This window comes from Orcinus orca, chromosome 20, assembly GCF_937001465.1.
Source record: "Orcinus orca chromosome 20, mOrcOrc1.1, whole genome shotgun sequence".
NCBI classification, from domain to species: domain Eukaryota; kingdom Metazoa; phylum Chordata; class Mammalia; order Artiodactyla; family Delphinidae; genus Orcinus; species Orcinus orca.
In genome coordinates this window covers 42,474,677-42,490,886 of record NC_064578.1, presented here as the reverse complement: position 1 = coordinate 42,490,886, position 16,210 = coordinate 42,474,677, and the positions used below count along the sequence as shown (strand labels likewise).

Sequence of the window (16,210 nt, the reverse complement as noted above, 5' to 3'; positions counted from 1 at the left end):
CACAGGCTCCAGACGTGCAGGCTCAGTGGCCATGGCTCACAGGCCTAGCCGCTCCACGGCATGTGGGATCTTCCCGGACCGGGGCATGAACCCGTGTCCCCTGCATTGGCAGGCGGACTCTCAACCACTGCGCCACCAGGGAAGCCCTCATTACTTTTATTTTTAAAACATATCTAGGTATACTTGCATGCTTATTTTTAAGATAGTCTGTGTATCTGTTTTATTAGGTTCTCTTACTATTCCATGTAGATTTATTGAAAGTACAGTAAATTTAATTATTATGAGAAATAAAGTCTTCCTAATACTAAATCTTTTTATCTAGGAATAAGATATCTTTCTTTGATTACATGTAACTTCTTTTATGTCCCTCTATTATACTTTTATCTTTCATCATAGAGACTGGCCATATTTCTTATTATGTATTTTATATATAATTTCTATTTCTCATCATTGTGAACATCTTCTTTTATCCCCATTAATAATTAGTGGGTTAGGTTTTAGGACATCTATTTTTTTTTTAAATTTATTTAATTTTTGGCTGCATTGGGTCTTCCTGCTGTGCAAAGGCTTTCTCTAGTTGCAGTGAGCAGGGGCTACTCTTTGCTGTGGTGCACAGGCCTCTCATTGTTGTGGCTTCTCTTACTGCTGAGCATGGGCTCTAGGCACATGGGCTTCAATAGTTGTAGCATGCGGGCTGAGCAGTTGTGGCTCACGGGCTCTACAGCACAGGCTCAGTAGTTGTAGCTCACGGGCTTAGCTGCTCTGCGGCAATGTGGGATCTTCCTCGACCAGGGCTCGAACCCGTGTCCCCTGCACTGGCAGGCGGATTCTTAAACCACTGAGCCACGGGGGGAAGCCCTAGGACATCTACTGATTTTTATACTTATTCTCTACATTTTACCTCTATCTAATTTAAGTCTCATATTAGTTCTAGTTTTTCAGTGAATTCTCAATTCCAAGTAGGAAGTCAGCATTGGCAAATAATGCTATTCTAATATTCATACTTCTTATTTCTTTTTCATGTATTCCTGACATAGCTAAAAATTCCAGAACAATGCTGAGTAGCAATGAGAAAGGGAATCCTTAGTTATGATTTTAATAAGAATCCTTCTGGTGCTTCAATATTAAGGTTAATGTTGGTTATTAATTAAGATAGCTAACATCTACTGAGCACGTTCTATGTGTCAGGCATTATGTTAAGGACACTGATACATTAAAAAAAAATTTAACCCTTACAATAAGTCTGTTGTTTTATCAGTAAAGTCCTGTTTTATAGTATGGAACACTAAAGCGTAAAAAGATTAAATATCTTCTCTAAGAAGGAAATCTTTAAAAAATTAACAAACCAATAACATACACACACAAATATACACTTATGTTAACCTAGATGAAAGTCTGGATGTAAATATTTGTTATTTCTGGGTGGTGAGATTATAGGTATTTTTATTTTCTTCCTATGCTTAGTGTATTTCTTTTTTAAAAAGTTTATTGAAGTATAGTTGATTTACAAAGTTGTGTTAATTTCTACTGTACAGCAAAGTGATTCAGTTATACATATATATATACACATATATATTTTATATATATATACATTCTTTTTCATATTCTTTTCCATTATGGTTTATCACAGGATATTGAATATAGCTTCCCGTGCTATACAGTGCGCTTAGTGTATTTCTAATTTACCTACAAAAAATCTTTAGAATGTTAAAAAATTAAAAATTAAGTTTTTTTTAAATCAATATGAATAAAAGTAACTACAACTATTTCAAAATATCTAAAGTGAGATACACAGGATTATGTTTAGCATTGGCTTGATTTTACCCTCAAGTGCTTTAAAAAATACTGTCCTGATCATAATAGCATCTTTCTGAAATGACTTTACATTGTTTTATTTAAAAGTAAACATCCATATAAAGCAATGGGCCAGTTTCACCCACTTTAGCAGCAGATAAAGAATCCTGGGACCACTGAAGGTTATGAGACTGGTTGGTGGAAAAACAAAATTAAAAAGAAATGAAACAGGATCCTTTAAGCTTATTAAAATGCAGATCTCCAAGCTCCAGGGATTCTGATGTAGCAGTTCTCAGGATCTACATTTTTAAGAAGCATTCCAGATCAGATGATTTGATTGTGAGTGGTCCACACTGAGAGCCACTGCTCTAGATTCTATGAGGATGCTAGGAAAGATGCAACAGCATAATGAATAGTTTGTTTCCTCAGCTACTATTTCAAATTCATCAAGGATAGTTCATCCTCAGTGGTGAGTCTGAGATTGACCAGTAATATTTAAGTATTATATACAAGTAATATAATTGCTTTGTAAAAAAAAAAAGGTCAAACTTAGACAATGTTCACCATTTCAGTTTTATGATCTAAGAATTATAAAAAGTCTGAACAGTGGAAGTCATTCAATAATGTACTTATTGAACAACAATTTAAAAATTTTTTTAAAGAACTAAGTAGAAATTATACATATGAGTTACAAGCTGCAAAAGCTCTTACATTCAGAGAAAGACTACTATCTATAGAAATTTAGAATAGAAAATTTTGAAGGAAAAAACAGCTTACCTTGAGATAACTGTGTTTTTAGAGATCTTGTATCCTGTGTAAAGGCAGAACCAACTGCACTACTTTGGGACAGGGTACCGCTGTTTGATGCTTCTGTTCCAAAGGATGTCAAGGAGCTTCCAGCTTTAAGAAAATTTTTTTGAATGACAAAAATTTTTTTTAAAAATTTTAAACCTTTCAATTATATAAAGTAACACAGCATTTTAATGATAATTGTCCCTCCCTGTAGCACCTGTGTAAATTAATAATACTGGAAATTAGTGAAACTGAATCAAAAAATAATTTGAGAAATTTTTGACAATATATAAAAAGCAAGCCCATATATACTCCAGCATCTTTGAATGCAAACAATTTTTTTAACATATGCAATACTCTCCTGGACAGTTATACAGGTGGGACAGCAAGGATGTTCATCAGATAGAGAAGTAGCAGAAATGGTACATTCAATACCAACATTACGGTTCAATTATCTTAACACCAAGTATCTGCACAAATAGCCAAATCAGGAGACAGGTCTATGAAGAGCTTTTCCAGCATTTCCAAGGCAGTGGACAATGGACTCCAGTCCTTTTTAATGCCTCCCCTCAGTAAAGTATTGTGGGGCTGCATTCTGCCTAAAGCAACCACAAAAAGTTCTGGTAATATGAGGAACAAAATATGAGGAAAGGACCTTTGCTATACTAGGTTATGTCAATCTTCTTTTCTACATTTCTTCAGAATTTATGGATCAATCACTTTCCATATGCTGTGCTCTCTTCTTAATATTTAATATACATAGGTTTTCTCTAGCAGGAACTGTTTCAATAGCCCCTCTTCCCCCACCTCTAAATCCAGTATGAAAGTGGTACTGAGAATAATCTTTTATGAAACAAAAATAATCACATCACTACAGTGCTTAGGACTCTCTGATGGCTTTCCACTGCCCTCAAGAAAAAAGTTCAAACTATTTACCTTAGTTTATAAGGTCCTCCCCCTTATCTGCCTACCTCTTTTCTCATTACTCATTTACACCTCTTTGTTCCACAACAGAAGTTTAACTACCTGCTTTTAAATTACTTGAAGATTATGATCATGTTCCTCACATCTTCTAATTTCCAAGCTAAGCAACTCTAGTTCCTTCAACAATTCTCATCTTCACATGCTCTTTAAGCCTTGCCTCTTTTGACTTCTCCTAATTTAATAAATTCTAGTTGTTCATATCTCTCTTAAAACGGGGCATCAGAACTCAGCAAAGTACCTCAGACAATAAGAATGAATGGGACTCCTTTAGAGGTGTAATCCATTCAGGCTGCAGTCCCAGCCAGCTAAGGAGAGGCCTAATATAACCTCCCACAACATCCCCAGAAATGTTGAAACTACTGCTCTCAATAATTCTGTGGGATGCTGAATCTATCCCATTATCCCTAGTATTTCTGGGTAACGACCAAGACATAAACCACTCTGATGATGCGTATTCAACCTCCATCCTGCTCTGACTCAATCTCCCACTGCTTGCGCCTGCCTCCCCACCGCCACCCAACCCCATGAGCAAACTCTTCTATATCCTCCGTCTCTTTTCTGACTTCCCAGTCATACTACACCCACCTCCCTTGTGCCATTGCTGCTATTGATTTATCTCAAATTATTTTTCATGTAGAGTGTGAGGCAGGGGTCATTGTTAATTTTTTCCAAATAGATATCTAGCTGCTGCAAGATCATTTGTTAAAAAGATTTCCCCTTCTATCCACAGGAAAATGAAAGTGAAATTTATAATCATTCACAAAAAAAACAAAACAAAACAATAAAGATTTCCCCTTCTCCATTGAACTGCACTGGCATCTTTGTCTTAAATCAGCATTTAAGTAGGTCTATTTCTGTACTCTCTATTCTTTACCCTGGTATATCTGTGTATTCTTATATCAATAATTCCCTGTTCTGAATCTTGAAATTGGGTGTATACCTCAAACTTCCTCTTTCTTCAAGAGTAGTTTGGCTATTATAGATTTTGTATTTCCATACAAATATTAGAATCAGCATGTCAATTTCTATTTTTAAAGTGTGATGGGATTTTGATCAGGATTGTGTTCAACCTGTAAACCAATTCTGGGGAAAGTGTCATCATAAAAATAATATTGAATATTCTAACCCATAAGCATGGATTAACTCTCCATTTATTTAGATCTCTAAATTCTCTCAGCAGTGTTCTGTGATTTTTATTGTAGAGCAGAGTTTTCTCAACTTCAGCACTACTGACGTGTTGGGCCAGATAATTTTTTGTTGAGAGGGGTTGTCCCATGCATTGTAGGATGTTAAGTAGCATCCCTGGCCTCTACCCATTAGATGCTAGTAGTATCACCCAGTTGTGACAAACAAAAATGTCTCCAGGCATTACCAAATGTCCCCTGAGGGAGGGGGGTAAAATGAACTCCCCTCCACTGAGAACCACATAGAGATTTTCAAATACTATCTTTTGTTACATTCATTCCTGGGTATCTGATGTTATTGGTGCTATTGTAAGCTGTGTTGCACTTTTTATTTCATTTACCAATAATTTGTTCTAGATCTGCAAACTTTATCTATAAGTAGCCAGATGGTAAATAAAATATTCTAGGCTTTTCAGGCCATATGCTCTCTGTTATAACTATACAACTCTGCCCTTGTAGTGTAGAAGCAGCCACAGACCACATGTAAATAAATGGGTATGGCTGTATTCCAGTAAAACAGGAGGCTGGTGGGATTTGGTCCACAGGCCATAGTTTGCCAAACTGTCTGGTCTGAATACAAAAATACAGTTGATTTTTGTATATTTACCATGTATTCCCTTACCATGCTAAATTCACTTATTCATTCCAGTAGCTTGAATATTCCTTTGCATTTTCTACATACACAATCATGTCACCTTCAAATAATGACATTTTTAGCTCTGCCTTTCCAATCTCTAAATCTTTTATTTATTTATTTATTTTCTTGCCTCACTGGACTGACTAGGACCTCTAGAACAACACTACATGAAATAAGACAATTCTTTTGCTTTATTCCTTACCTCAAGGGAAAAGCATTCATTATCCCACCATTATGTGTGTAAGCTTTTCATTTCACTGTTCAGATTAGGAAACTCCCTCCTATTCCTTAGTTGTTGATAAATGGGTATTGAATTTTACCAAATGCCTGTTCTGTATCTCTTGGGATTGCAGTTTTTCGCCTTTATTCTGTTAATGTGGTAAATTACTAATGATTTTCAAATGTTAAAACATCTTTGCATTCCTGAGATGTCATTATGTAATATCCTTTTTATGAACTGCTGGCTTCCACTGCTAATACTATGTTAAGGATTTTTACATATATGTTCAGGGAAATTAGCTGTAATTTTATTTTCTTGTATTGATTTCATTTAGATACCATTTAGGTTTTGGTATCTCAGCTTCCCTTTGTTATCTGGTTAGGAAGTGTTCTTCTTTTATTCTCTCAAAGAGTTTGTGTAAGATTGGTAAAATTATTTCTTCCCTAAATGGTAGAATTTATCAGTAAAGCAAATAGTCTAGAATTTTCTTTACAGAAGATTTTAAATTAGTTTCAACTTCTTTAACAGGGTGATACTGAGACTGTACTTCCTCCTGTGTTGGTTTAGGAAAGTTGTATTTTCAAGGAACTTGTCTATTTCATCTGAGATGTCAAATCTGTTGACATAAAGTTGTTCACAATATCTTCATATTATCCTTTTAGGATCTATAGTGATGCCTACACTTTCATTTTTTTTTTGATTTTTTTAAATTAATTAATTTATTTTTGGCTGTATTGGGTCTTCGTTTCCGTGCCAGGGCTTTCTCTAGTTGCAGCGAGCGGGGGCCACTTTTCATCACGGTGTGTGGGCTTCTCTTGTTGCGGAGCACAGGCTCCAAACGTGCAGGCTCAGCAGCTGTGGCTCACGGGCCTAGTTGCTCCGCGGCATGTGGGATCTTCCCAGACCAGGGCTCAAACCCGTGTCCCCTACGTTGGCAGGCAGATTCTCAACCACTGCGCCACCAGGGAAGCCCTACACTTTCATTCTTGATATCAGTATTTGAGTCTTCTTTTTTTCCTTGTTTAGTCTTGCTAGGGGCTCATTAATTTTATGAAATTTTTCCAAGAACCAGCTCCTGGCTTTGATGATATTATATATATATTTTTGACTTGTTTCTATTTCCTTGATTTCTGCTTTAAATTTTTTCTTCCTTCTAGTATTTTGGGCTAATTTTCTTTCCTTTTTTTTAGCTTCTTAATAAGCTGGCAGCTTGGAGCACTGATTTTAAAATATTCTTGTTTTGGGGGCTTCCCTGGTGGTACAGTGGTTGAGAGTCCACCTGCCGATGCAGGGGACATGGGTTTGTGCCCCGGTCCGGGAAGATCCCACATGCTGCAGAGCGGCTGGGCCCGTGAACCACGGCCGCTGAGCCTGTGCGTCCGGAGCCTGTGCTCCGCAACGGGAGAGGCCACAACAGTGAGAGGCCTGCGTACCGCAAAAAAAAAAAAAAAAAAAAAAAAAAAAAAAATCTTGTTTTCTTATATATGTATTTAAAGGTATGAAATTTCCCCTAAGCAATGCTTAAGCTCCACTCACAAATTTTGATATGTTGTACTTTATGATCATTATATTTAAAAATATCTTATTTGTCCTATGATTTCTTCTTTAATTCATTAGTGATTTTTGTAAGTTTGCTCAATTTCTGTATTGAGCAAACAGAAATATACTATTTGTATATTTTTCAAGTTATCTTTATTAATTCCAAATTTAATTTCTTTGTGGTTTGAGAAGATACCACGTATGATTTCAATCCTTCTGAATTTAATGTAACTCATTTTATGGACCAGGATTTGATCTATCCCATTGATTGATCAATATTTACTTAAAAGAATCTACTTTCTGCAATTGTTGGTGTTGGTGTACTATTTTATAAAAGTTACATACACATCTAGGATTGTTACAGCTTCCTGATGTACTGTTATGAAGAATCCTTCTTTATCTTTGGCAGTACTCCTGATCTTTAAGCTGCTTTGTCTGATGTTAATTTTCCTAACACAGTTTTCTTGTTATCAGTGTTTGTATGGTATGTCATGCCTTTTTCTGTTCTTTAACTTTCTGTCTTTTAATTCATCTCTTATAAACATCACATAGCAGGGTCTTTTTAAAAAAAATTCAGTTTGATGAGCTCTGCTTTTTAACTGGAATGTTTAATTCCTTTATACATTACCAAAGTAGATATATTTATTTATTTATTTAGGCTATACCACGTGGCATGAGGGATTAGTTCCCTGACCAGGGATCAAACCTGTGCCCTCTGCAGTGGAGGCAGGGAGTCCTGACCAATGGACTGCCAGGGAATTGCCCCTAAGCAGATCTTTAACAATCCTTTGTCATCCTTAATGCATGAAACACCCTCCTGGTTTATGCTAACTTTATTTATTAATTTTATTTTTGGCTGTGTCAGGTCTCAGGTGCAACACATGGGATCTTCGTTGCAGCATGTGGGATCCTCTGCTGCAGCGTGGGCTCCTTGTTGCAGCGTGTGGGCTCCAGAGCATGTGGGCTCTGTAGTTGTGGCATGCGGGCTCTCTTGCTGTGGCCCGTGTGCTCAGTAGTTGCAGTGTGTGGGCTTAGTTGTCCTGCGGCATGTGAGATCTTAGGTCCCCGACCAGGGATCGAACCCGTATCCCCTGCATTGGAAGGCAGATTCTTAACCACTAGACAACCAGGGAAGTCCCTATGCTAACTTTAAAGTTCATAAGCATGTTAAGTATTCATTAAACTCAGTGATTAAAAATTAACGTGTACAAAACACTAGAGACCTAAGAGAATCACTGTCCAATATGGTTCTGCTATTTAAGCAGCTAAAATGTACCCACTGGCTGAACCCATGTTCAGCCAATATGCCTCCATCTTGCCCACAAGAGTAGTATGAGACTTAGCATGTCATGGCTATTTTGATGCTTCAGTTTACTGTGAGATAATTAATTTTTCCTAATTAACATCAGTAATGACCTAATCTTTGCACATAAAAATTATTTGTGCATCAACTTAAAAAAAACAAAGTATGAGAGTATCTCTTTCTTCACAATCTTGCCAAAACAGAATATATTCAAACTTTTGGGTTTTTGTCAAATTGATAGTGAGAAATGGTGTCTTGGTGATGACTTAAGCTGTATATCTCTTATCATGAGCAAGATTTAAGCATCTTTCCATGTTTAAGCGCCATTTGTATTTATTTTTTTCTGAAAAAGGCAAAGTCAGTTTCTAATCTTTACAAATTTTTCTGTTGGATTGTAGAGCTTTATTTTTAGAAGCTCTTTAGATATTCAGGATATTAACCCTTCATGATATAAATTGCAAATAAAACTATGAAAATTAAAATAGAAAAAATTCCTCCCAAACAGCAATAGTGTAATCTTGATTTATTTAAACTTTCTCTTTACATCAGAATATTAGGCACAGAAAATGAAAACAAGAGGCTTAAATTAAAATCTGGCTTAATTTTACCAACACAAACTATATCTAAGTTAATTCCGTTTCTAAAAAACATCTGCCACCTTAATCAATGCTACAGTTTTCCTCCTCCTCGTTTAACTACTTCTAAATACTATATGTAGTTCTCTAATTAGCCACTCCAAAAATTGTTCTGCCAGTATGAAAATCAAACAATCAAAAATAATCTGTCAGGGCTTCCCTGGTGGCACAGTGGTTGAGCGTCCGCCTGCCGATGCAGGGGACACGGGTTCGTGCCCCGGTCCGGGAAGATCCCACATGCCGCGGAGTGCCTGGGCCCGTGAGCCATGGCCGCTGAGCCTGCGTGTCCGGAGCCTGTGCTCCGCGACGGGAGAGGCCACAACAGTGAGAGGCCCGCGTACCGCAAAAAAACAAACGAAAAAAATCTGTCACTGCAAAAATTAAGTCTACCCACATGGAAAGCACAAGCAAAACCTTCTACCTTTTTGACACCCAAAGAACACTAAACCAGCAACCTCCAATATCAAAATTAGATAAAAGCATTTATAAGGAATATATATTTCACCACCACAAAATACTTTGATTAGAGGAGCAGGATGTGAAGAATAGCAGAAGCAGTATTTATTATGTAGATACTTTGTGCTAGATGCTGTTCAAATGCTTTATACATACTAAGTTATGCAAACTTCACAGTAATGTAGAAGGTAAGTACAATAATCCAAATGTTAGCTAACTATTCAACTTAGTGAAAGGAGTCTCAAAAGGATAATATAATTTGCAACTGTCCCTTATCTGAATCCTCAGAATAGGATTCTAACAGTTATAACTAACGTAGAGTATATCTTGATTAACATGTATAAGCAACATTGATCTTCACTTGACTAGGATTAGAAGGTACGTGGACCAAAGCTACCCTATTTCACCAATCCAACAATAAATCTGAAAGTAATTAAATATTTAAATTTTGATTAGGGATGAATGTCTGGGTTACAACCCACCCCCCAACAAAAATAAATAAATTTGAAAAATGTCAAACCTGTGTCAAAATTGAAAGAGGAGTACACTGAATATCAATATATTCCTCCATCTAGCTCACCAACTACTAACATCTTGCCACGCCTATTCCGTTTCTTCATGTTGTGATATACACAATTCTCTTTTTCCTATATAGACTACAATCAGTTTGCCTCTTCACCCTTAAATACTTCAAAATTATCTCCCCAAAACAGACATTCTCTTATATGGTTAACCACAATACCATTACCACATCTAAGAAAATAAACAATAACACCATCCAACATTTAGTCCTTACTCAAAGTTCCTCAGTAGTCCTAAAACATTCTTTATTATCAACTTCTCCTAAAACTTGCGATCCAATCACATATTATATTTGGATGCTATGTCTCTTCAGTCTTCCCAAGTTTAAAACAGTCCCAGGACTTCCCTGGTGGCGCAGAGGTTAAGAATCCGTCTGCCAACACAGGGAATATGGGTTCGAGCCCTGGTCCGGGAAGATCCCACATACCACGGAGCAACTAAGCCCGTGCGCCACAACTACTGAGCCTGCGCTCTAAAGCCCACTTGCCTAGAGCCCGTGCTCCTCAAGAAGCTACCACAATGAGAAGCCCGCGCAACACAACGGAAGAGTAGCCCCGCTCGCCGCAACTAAAGAAAGCCCATGCACAGCAACAAAGACCCAACACAGCCAAGAATAAATAATAAATTAATTAAAATAAAATAAAATAAAGATCGAATGCAATTAAAAAAAAACCAGTCCCGCTGCCTCTGTTCTTTACAACATTGAATCCTTTGAAGAGCCTGGCATTCTGAATATATATCTCAATTTCTTCATGATTAGAGTCTGCATTTTCAGCAAGAATACCACAGAAGTGAAGTTGTTTACCCCCCTTCCCCCATATCATCACATCAGCAGACATATAATCATTAATTATGGCAATGCCAAACTTGACGACTTAATTAAGATGGCGACCATCAGATCTCTCCATTATAAAGGCACATTTTCTCCCTTTGGAATTAATAAGTAAACTGTGGGATGATACTTTTAAGATCATTTAAATATCCTGTTCCAACACCATTCACCCAATGATTTTAGCATCCACTGATAATCCTTGTTAATTATTTCACTAGAGATTACAAAATGGTGATTTTCTATGTCCACCACTCTTTCTATTTATTAGCTAGTGTTATTCTAAAAGCATTGTTTCCTCTTTTTCTTCTTCTTTTTAAAAGGGGCCTAGATCCCTTTTAGTGGGGAGAGGTATTTAGAAAGCAAGAACTGGGTTTATACACGTTCTTTGCTACTGGGTATCACTGCTTCCAGGCCCTTTCTATGAACAGAGTCAGGAAACAACCAGTTTTTAAAAAATGAGTTCACACCTATACCTCCAATTCACATTCACCACCATAGCGTTCTTCTTTACCTTTCCCCATTCCATATTTATATCTCCCTTCTCCAAGGTAAGAATACCATTTCTCAACAACATCAATATATTACTCATTTGCCCTATCCTATAATACATACAAAATAGTTTCAAAATTAACACCACCAATACCACTACCAATAATAAACCCTAAGTCAAGTTTTTTTTAATAGTTGTATTTATTCCTACAATATATCTTACTAAGAGTGTAAAAATTTACTTAAATTCTTATTTCTGTGTGGTTATGTTATCTGATATAGTTGTTTCTGTTTGTATTCATTCAATTTTTGGATTTACTTTTTTCCCATTGTTTTTTATTTTGTGAATAAGTAAAACATTTACATACTTGGAAAGTCACAACTATATAAAAAATATTCATAGAAAGGAATTAATTTTAACAAAACCTGTTAACATAATAATGAGCTTCAAGATAAACCTGAAACTGGATTTGTGATCAGTGAAATAAACTGATAAGTGATTATTTCAATGGAATTAAAAAAGATTAAGGGCTAGAGTTTGAGATTTAAAACTCTTCTTTATTGTGGAAATTTCAATAAAGGTGTACTTAAGAGCTAAAATGCACAACTATAAAAATAAACACAAAAAAATCTGATCTGATTATACCTAGCTTTTGTACATGATAACCTTTGTCCTCCAATCATAAACAGGACTGTTACTAGCCTAGCCCTCCTATACTTTCTCCTTATAGTGTTATATATTGATATTGCTCCCTAATAATGGCATTATCTCTACTTCCCTTTTTGAAAACCCACAATGTTGGAAAAAATGCTTATTTTAAATGGATATATCTTATGTAAATTTAAAATAACATTCAATAAAATTTGGTAATTGGATATATCTAGATTTTTTTTTAATGTTAGCATTCTAAGAGATGGCCTTTATAGAACCACTAATCATTAAGGACATTAAAATAAAGTCTTTAAAATAATAGGCTACAAAAGGAACACCAAACAATATGTCTGAAAATTTGTGGTTTTATATATCTTTGTGGTAAAGACAGGGAAATATACAAAAAAGAAAGAAAAAAAAGGAAAAAAGCACAACATACCAACACCAACAGCCCCAAACTGCTGCCCGACTAATGAACTTGGACTGAATTGACTGTATGTTGGCATCCTGCCGAAAGGTCCATAGGAGCCCACTGACTGGAATGAAGAAGTAGATGAGCCTAGTGAAGACTGAAGAAGAGATCATGGGTTAATTTTCCAGGCTCTAAGCAATATGTACATAATGGAAAGAAATTTAGATATTTACATTTTAAAGAAAACTATTAAATTACAACTACTAGACACAAAAGCAATTATAACAACTTGCAACATGCATTTAATGTTAAAACAGCTGAATAACCTGATTGCAGAATTTATATACATGTGTCAATTGTACGCAATGTGATTTATAAATGCTTTTTTCTACAATGAACTCCTCCTCTGAGTTCAGTTTTACAACAGATTTAGGAAAGAACCGAAGAAAAGTTACCCGAATAAGTAAACTAACTTTGCTTAAAGAAAAAATATGAGAAAAATCAAATTTCGTTATAGTACTAAGTTTCAGTCTGGCGGTGACATAAGTAAGACATCTCACTTTTGATTTTACTCTTATTTTCAATCACTTGAGGTATACTATTAAATTTATGGGAAAGAAATGCAGAAACAAACTATCCTGTACAAAACCACTTACTACTTACACTTTTAAATAGTTATTATTACGTTAAAGAGCACTTTATAAAAAGCTTCTTACTAAACCTAAAATACATATATATAAATATATTAATATGTATATATATACATTAATTTATCTTAACATAAAATGTTTGATAATATAAATATGAAGTGTACTAACAGCCACCAGGATACAAGTTCACTGATGGCAGAACCCTGTCTGTATGTTTGCTGCTAGTATCAGACACATGGCAGGTATTCAATAAATACTACTGAACGAATGAATCAAAAGATCAAAAGCCAAAATTTACAGTGGTTGGAAGAAGTTTTTAAAAATCATTTTGAATTGTGCTCTCTAGGTTATTGTCATTCCATAAAACTGACTGATGAAATAAGTTGTTCTCTGGAGAGTTATCAAAAGATATGAGAGTCCGATAACATCGCTCTTCGGTGTAGGCAGCTATTTCTATGAGAATGTGTCTCCTCTCCCTCCATTTAAGTTCGCACTTTCTCAGGATTCTTTCAGACTTAATTCTTCAAAAGTAAGACTTAAAAAGCAGGGGATAGGTAAGAGTAGAGAATTTCTCCAGTTTATGTTTCAAGAACCAAATTTTTTATTTCTTAAAAAGCTTATCTTATACTCAGAAAAATAGTAAGTAAATGTTAAAAGGTACTTTCTCTTTTTTTCCCCATTTTAATTTTATATAGTACTTAATATTTTCTTTAGAAGAGTTCATTAGGTATTTCCTTTTAATAGCTGGAAGGCACATTCTATGCAAGATAATATATATTTTAATAGTCAGTTTTGTGAAAACCTAAGATTTTTATCACTCACAGCATAAAAAAGAGGAAGTTAAAAAAACGCAACAAGCATGTTTTACTGCAAATGACCAAAGACTTTCGACAAGAAAAAAACTTGAGAAGAAAATGGATTCAGCAGGAAAACCATATGGGGGCCACAAAGTTTTTAATCATCTATGCCAGGAACTAAAAACACTCATGTTAACCTGCTTCCTCTGCTGCTATAGTAGAAATTCAGAGCTTCTATGTGCTTCCAATTAACATATAAACAGGTACTATAATGAACATCTTCTTTAATTCATAATTTACAATCTTTTAGACATCATGTGTTTCTGTTTTAAATAAAATACACAAATTTTATAATTCCTCGGGCTTCCCTGGTGGCACAGTCGTTAAGAATCCGCCTGCCAATGCAGGGGACATGGGTTCAATCCCTGGTCCGGGAAGATCCCACATGCCACGGAGCAACTAAGCTCATGCGCCACAACTACTGAAGCCTGTGCACCTACAGCCCGTGCTCTGCAACAAGAGAAGCCACAACAATGAGAAGCCCGTGCACCGTAACGAAGAGTAGCCCCCGCTCGCCGCAACTAGAGAAAGCCCACGTGCCACAGCTAGAGAAAGCCCGCGCACAGCAACGAAGACCCAACGCAGACAAGAATAAAACCAAATAAATAAATTAACTCATTAAAAAAAACCTTCTCTTAATGAGAATACTTAGGATCGTCTTCTTTAATACTTTATTTGGGAATTGAACAACGTATCTGTACGTGCTAAAATCCTTTTATATTTTTGCATTGCATGTATACTATGTAACAAACATATCATATATAATGTGATTTAGCATTTTTTTTGTTAAACTTAGTCATCTTACCTAAGAGTAGCCATCACCACCCTGGTTTGTAACATGATCCACATGTGAATAGTATAGTGGCATGGATCCTGGATTCTAGAGCCAGAATTCCTGGGTCTGTTCAAATTATGGGTCTACTTCAATTTCCTCACTTATAAAAATGAGGATTATAAAAATGAGAATAACTATAGTACCAAGCTGAGAGGATGTTGTGAGGATTGTCCTATTATATGTGCAGTGCTTTGAATAGTGCTTCTTATAAAGTCAGATCTCAATAAATGTTAGCTATTTTAACCATTGTTGAAATCAGAAAGTATCTTATGATAAAAATTAATTCCTCAGCTATTTCTTAATCTATTTAGTCCCAACTTATTATCTAAAGAGAAAAACCTGGGTGAGAACATTATCCAGTTATTTTGGGTATCCAGGTAACTAGAAAACGGTAATAAGCTTATATGAACATTTAATCGAGAAAATTTAAAAAACAAAAACAAGGAGAGGCAAAATCCAAGGCTAGTTATGTGCATGAAATTTACTTGAACTCCAAGACAAATTTACTATGTTACCTGAACGATAGCTGGGTCCTGAGGCAAAGAACATTGTGGTTTTGGTGGCTCACAAACAGTGAGGTCTTTAATATCACTCCCACGGAATATAATGTATTCAAAGACTTCATCTCGAGGTGGTATTGGACGATCTGTTGGTCTGTCTTCTGTACCAAAGGACCGAACTGGTGAGAAAACAGAGGATATGAGATACATGTCTACTCACTGTATTCAGCTAGTGCCTCTTACAATGCACTGTTTCAAGTACTAAAGAGCAGTTCTTAAATGCCATCCATAAGAAAGTATTCATTAATTTGTAGCTAAGTAAATTTTTTTTCTTAAGTGGAAAACAGAGTGGGTTTTGCATAGAGCTAAATGTGTTCAATTTAAAAGACTATTGGCGGGGCAGCGGGGCTTCCCTGGTGGCGCAGTGGTTAAGAATCCGCCTGCCAATGCAAGGGACACGGGTTTGAGCCCTGGTCCGGGAAGATCCCACATGCTGCAGAGCAACTAAGTCCGTGCGCCATAACTACTGAGCCTGCGCTCTAGAGCCTGCGAGTCACAACTACTGAGCCCACATGCCACAACTACTGAAGCCTGCACGTCTAGAGCCCATGCTCCACAAGAGAAGCCACTGCAATGAGAAGCCTGCGCACCGCAACAAAGAGTAGCCCCCGCTCGCCGCAACTAGAAAGTCTGCACAGAGCAATGAAGACCTAATGCGGCCAAAAACAAATAAATAAAATAAATAAATTTATATATTAAAAAAAAAAAAGAATCTGCCTGCCAATGCAGGGGACACGGGTTCGAGCCCTGGTCCGGGAAGATCCCACATGCTGCTCAGCAACTAAGCCCGTGCACCA

The 16,210-nt window shown here is 36.2% G+C and overlaps 1 protein-coding gene across 8 annotated transcripts in view; it reads right to left on the bottom strand.

The window, feature by feature from the left end:
- The window catches only part of LSM14A (LSM14A mRNA processing body assembly factor), a 69,734-nt gene that overhangs the window by 28,942 nt on the left and 24,582 nt on the right, over positions 1–16,210 (bottom strand). For all 8 annotated transcript variants that reach the window (XM_049703013.1, XM_033413913.2, XM_033413912.2 and 5 more), the window contains exons 2-4: positions 15,369–15,532; positions 12,539–12,668; positions 2,572–2,694 (exon numbers count right to left, since the gene is read on the bottom strand). In XM_049703013.1, the coding sequence (XP_049558970.1) occupies positions 2,572–2,694; positions 12,539–12,668; positions 15,369–15,532 (417 nt within the window). The remainder of the gene's footprint in view (positions 1–2,571; positions 2,695–12,538; positions 12,669–15,368; positions 15,533–16,210) is intronic.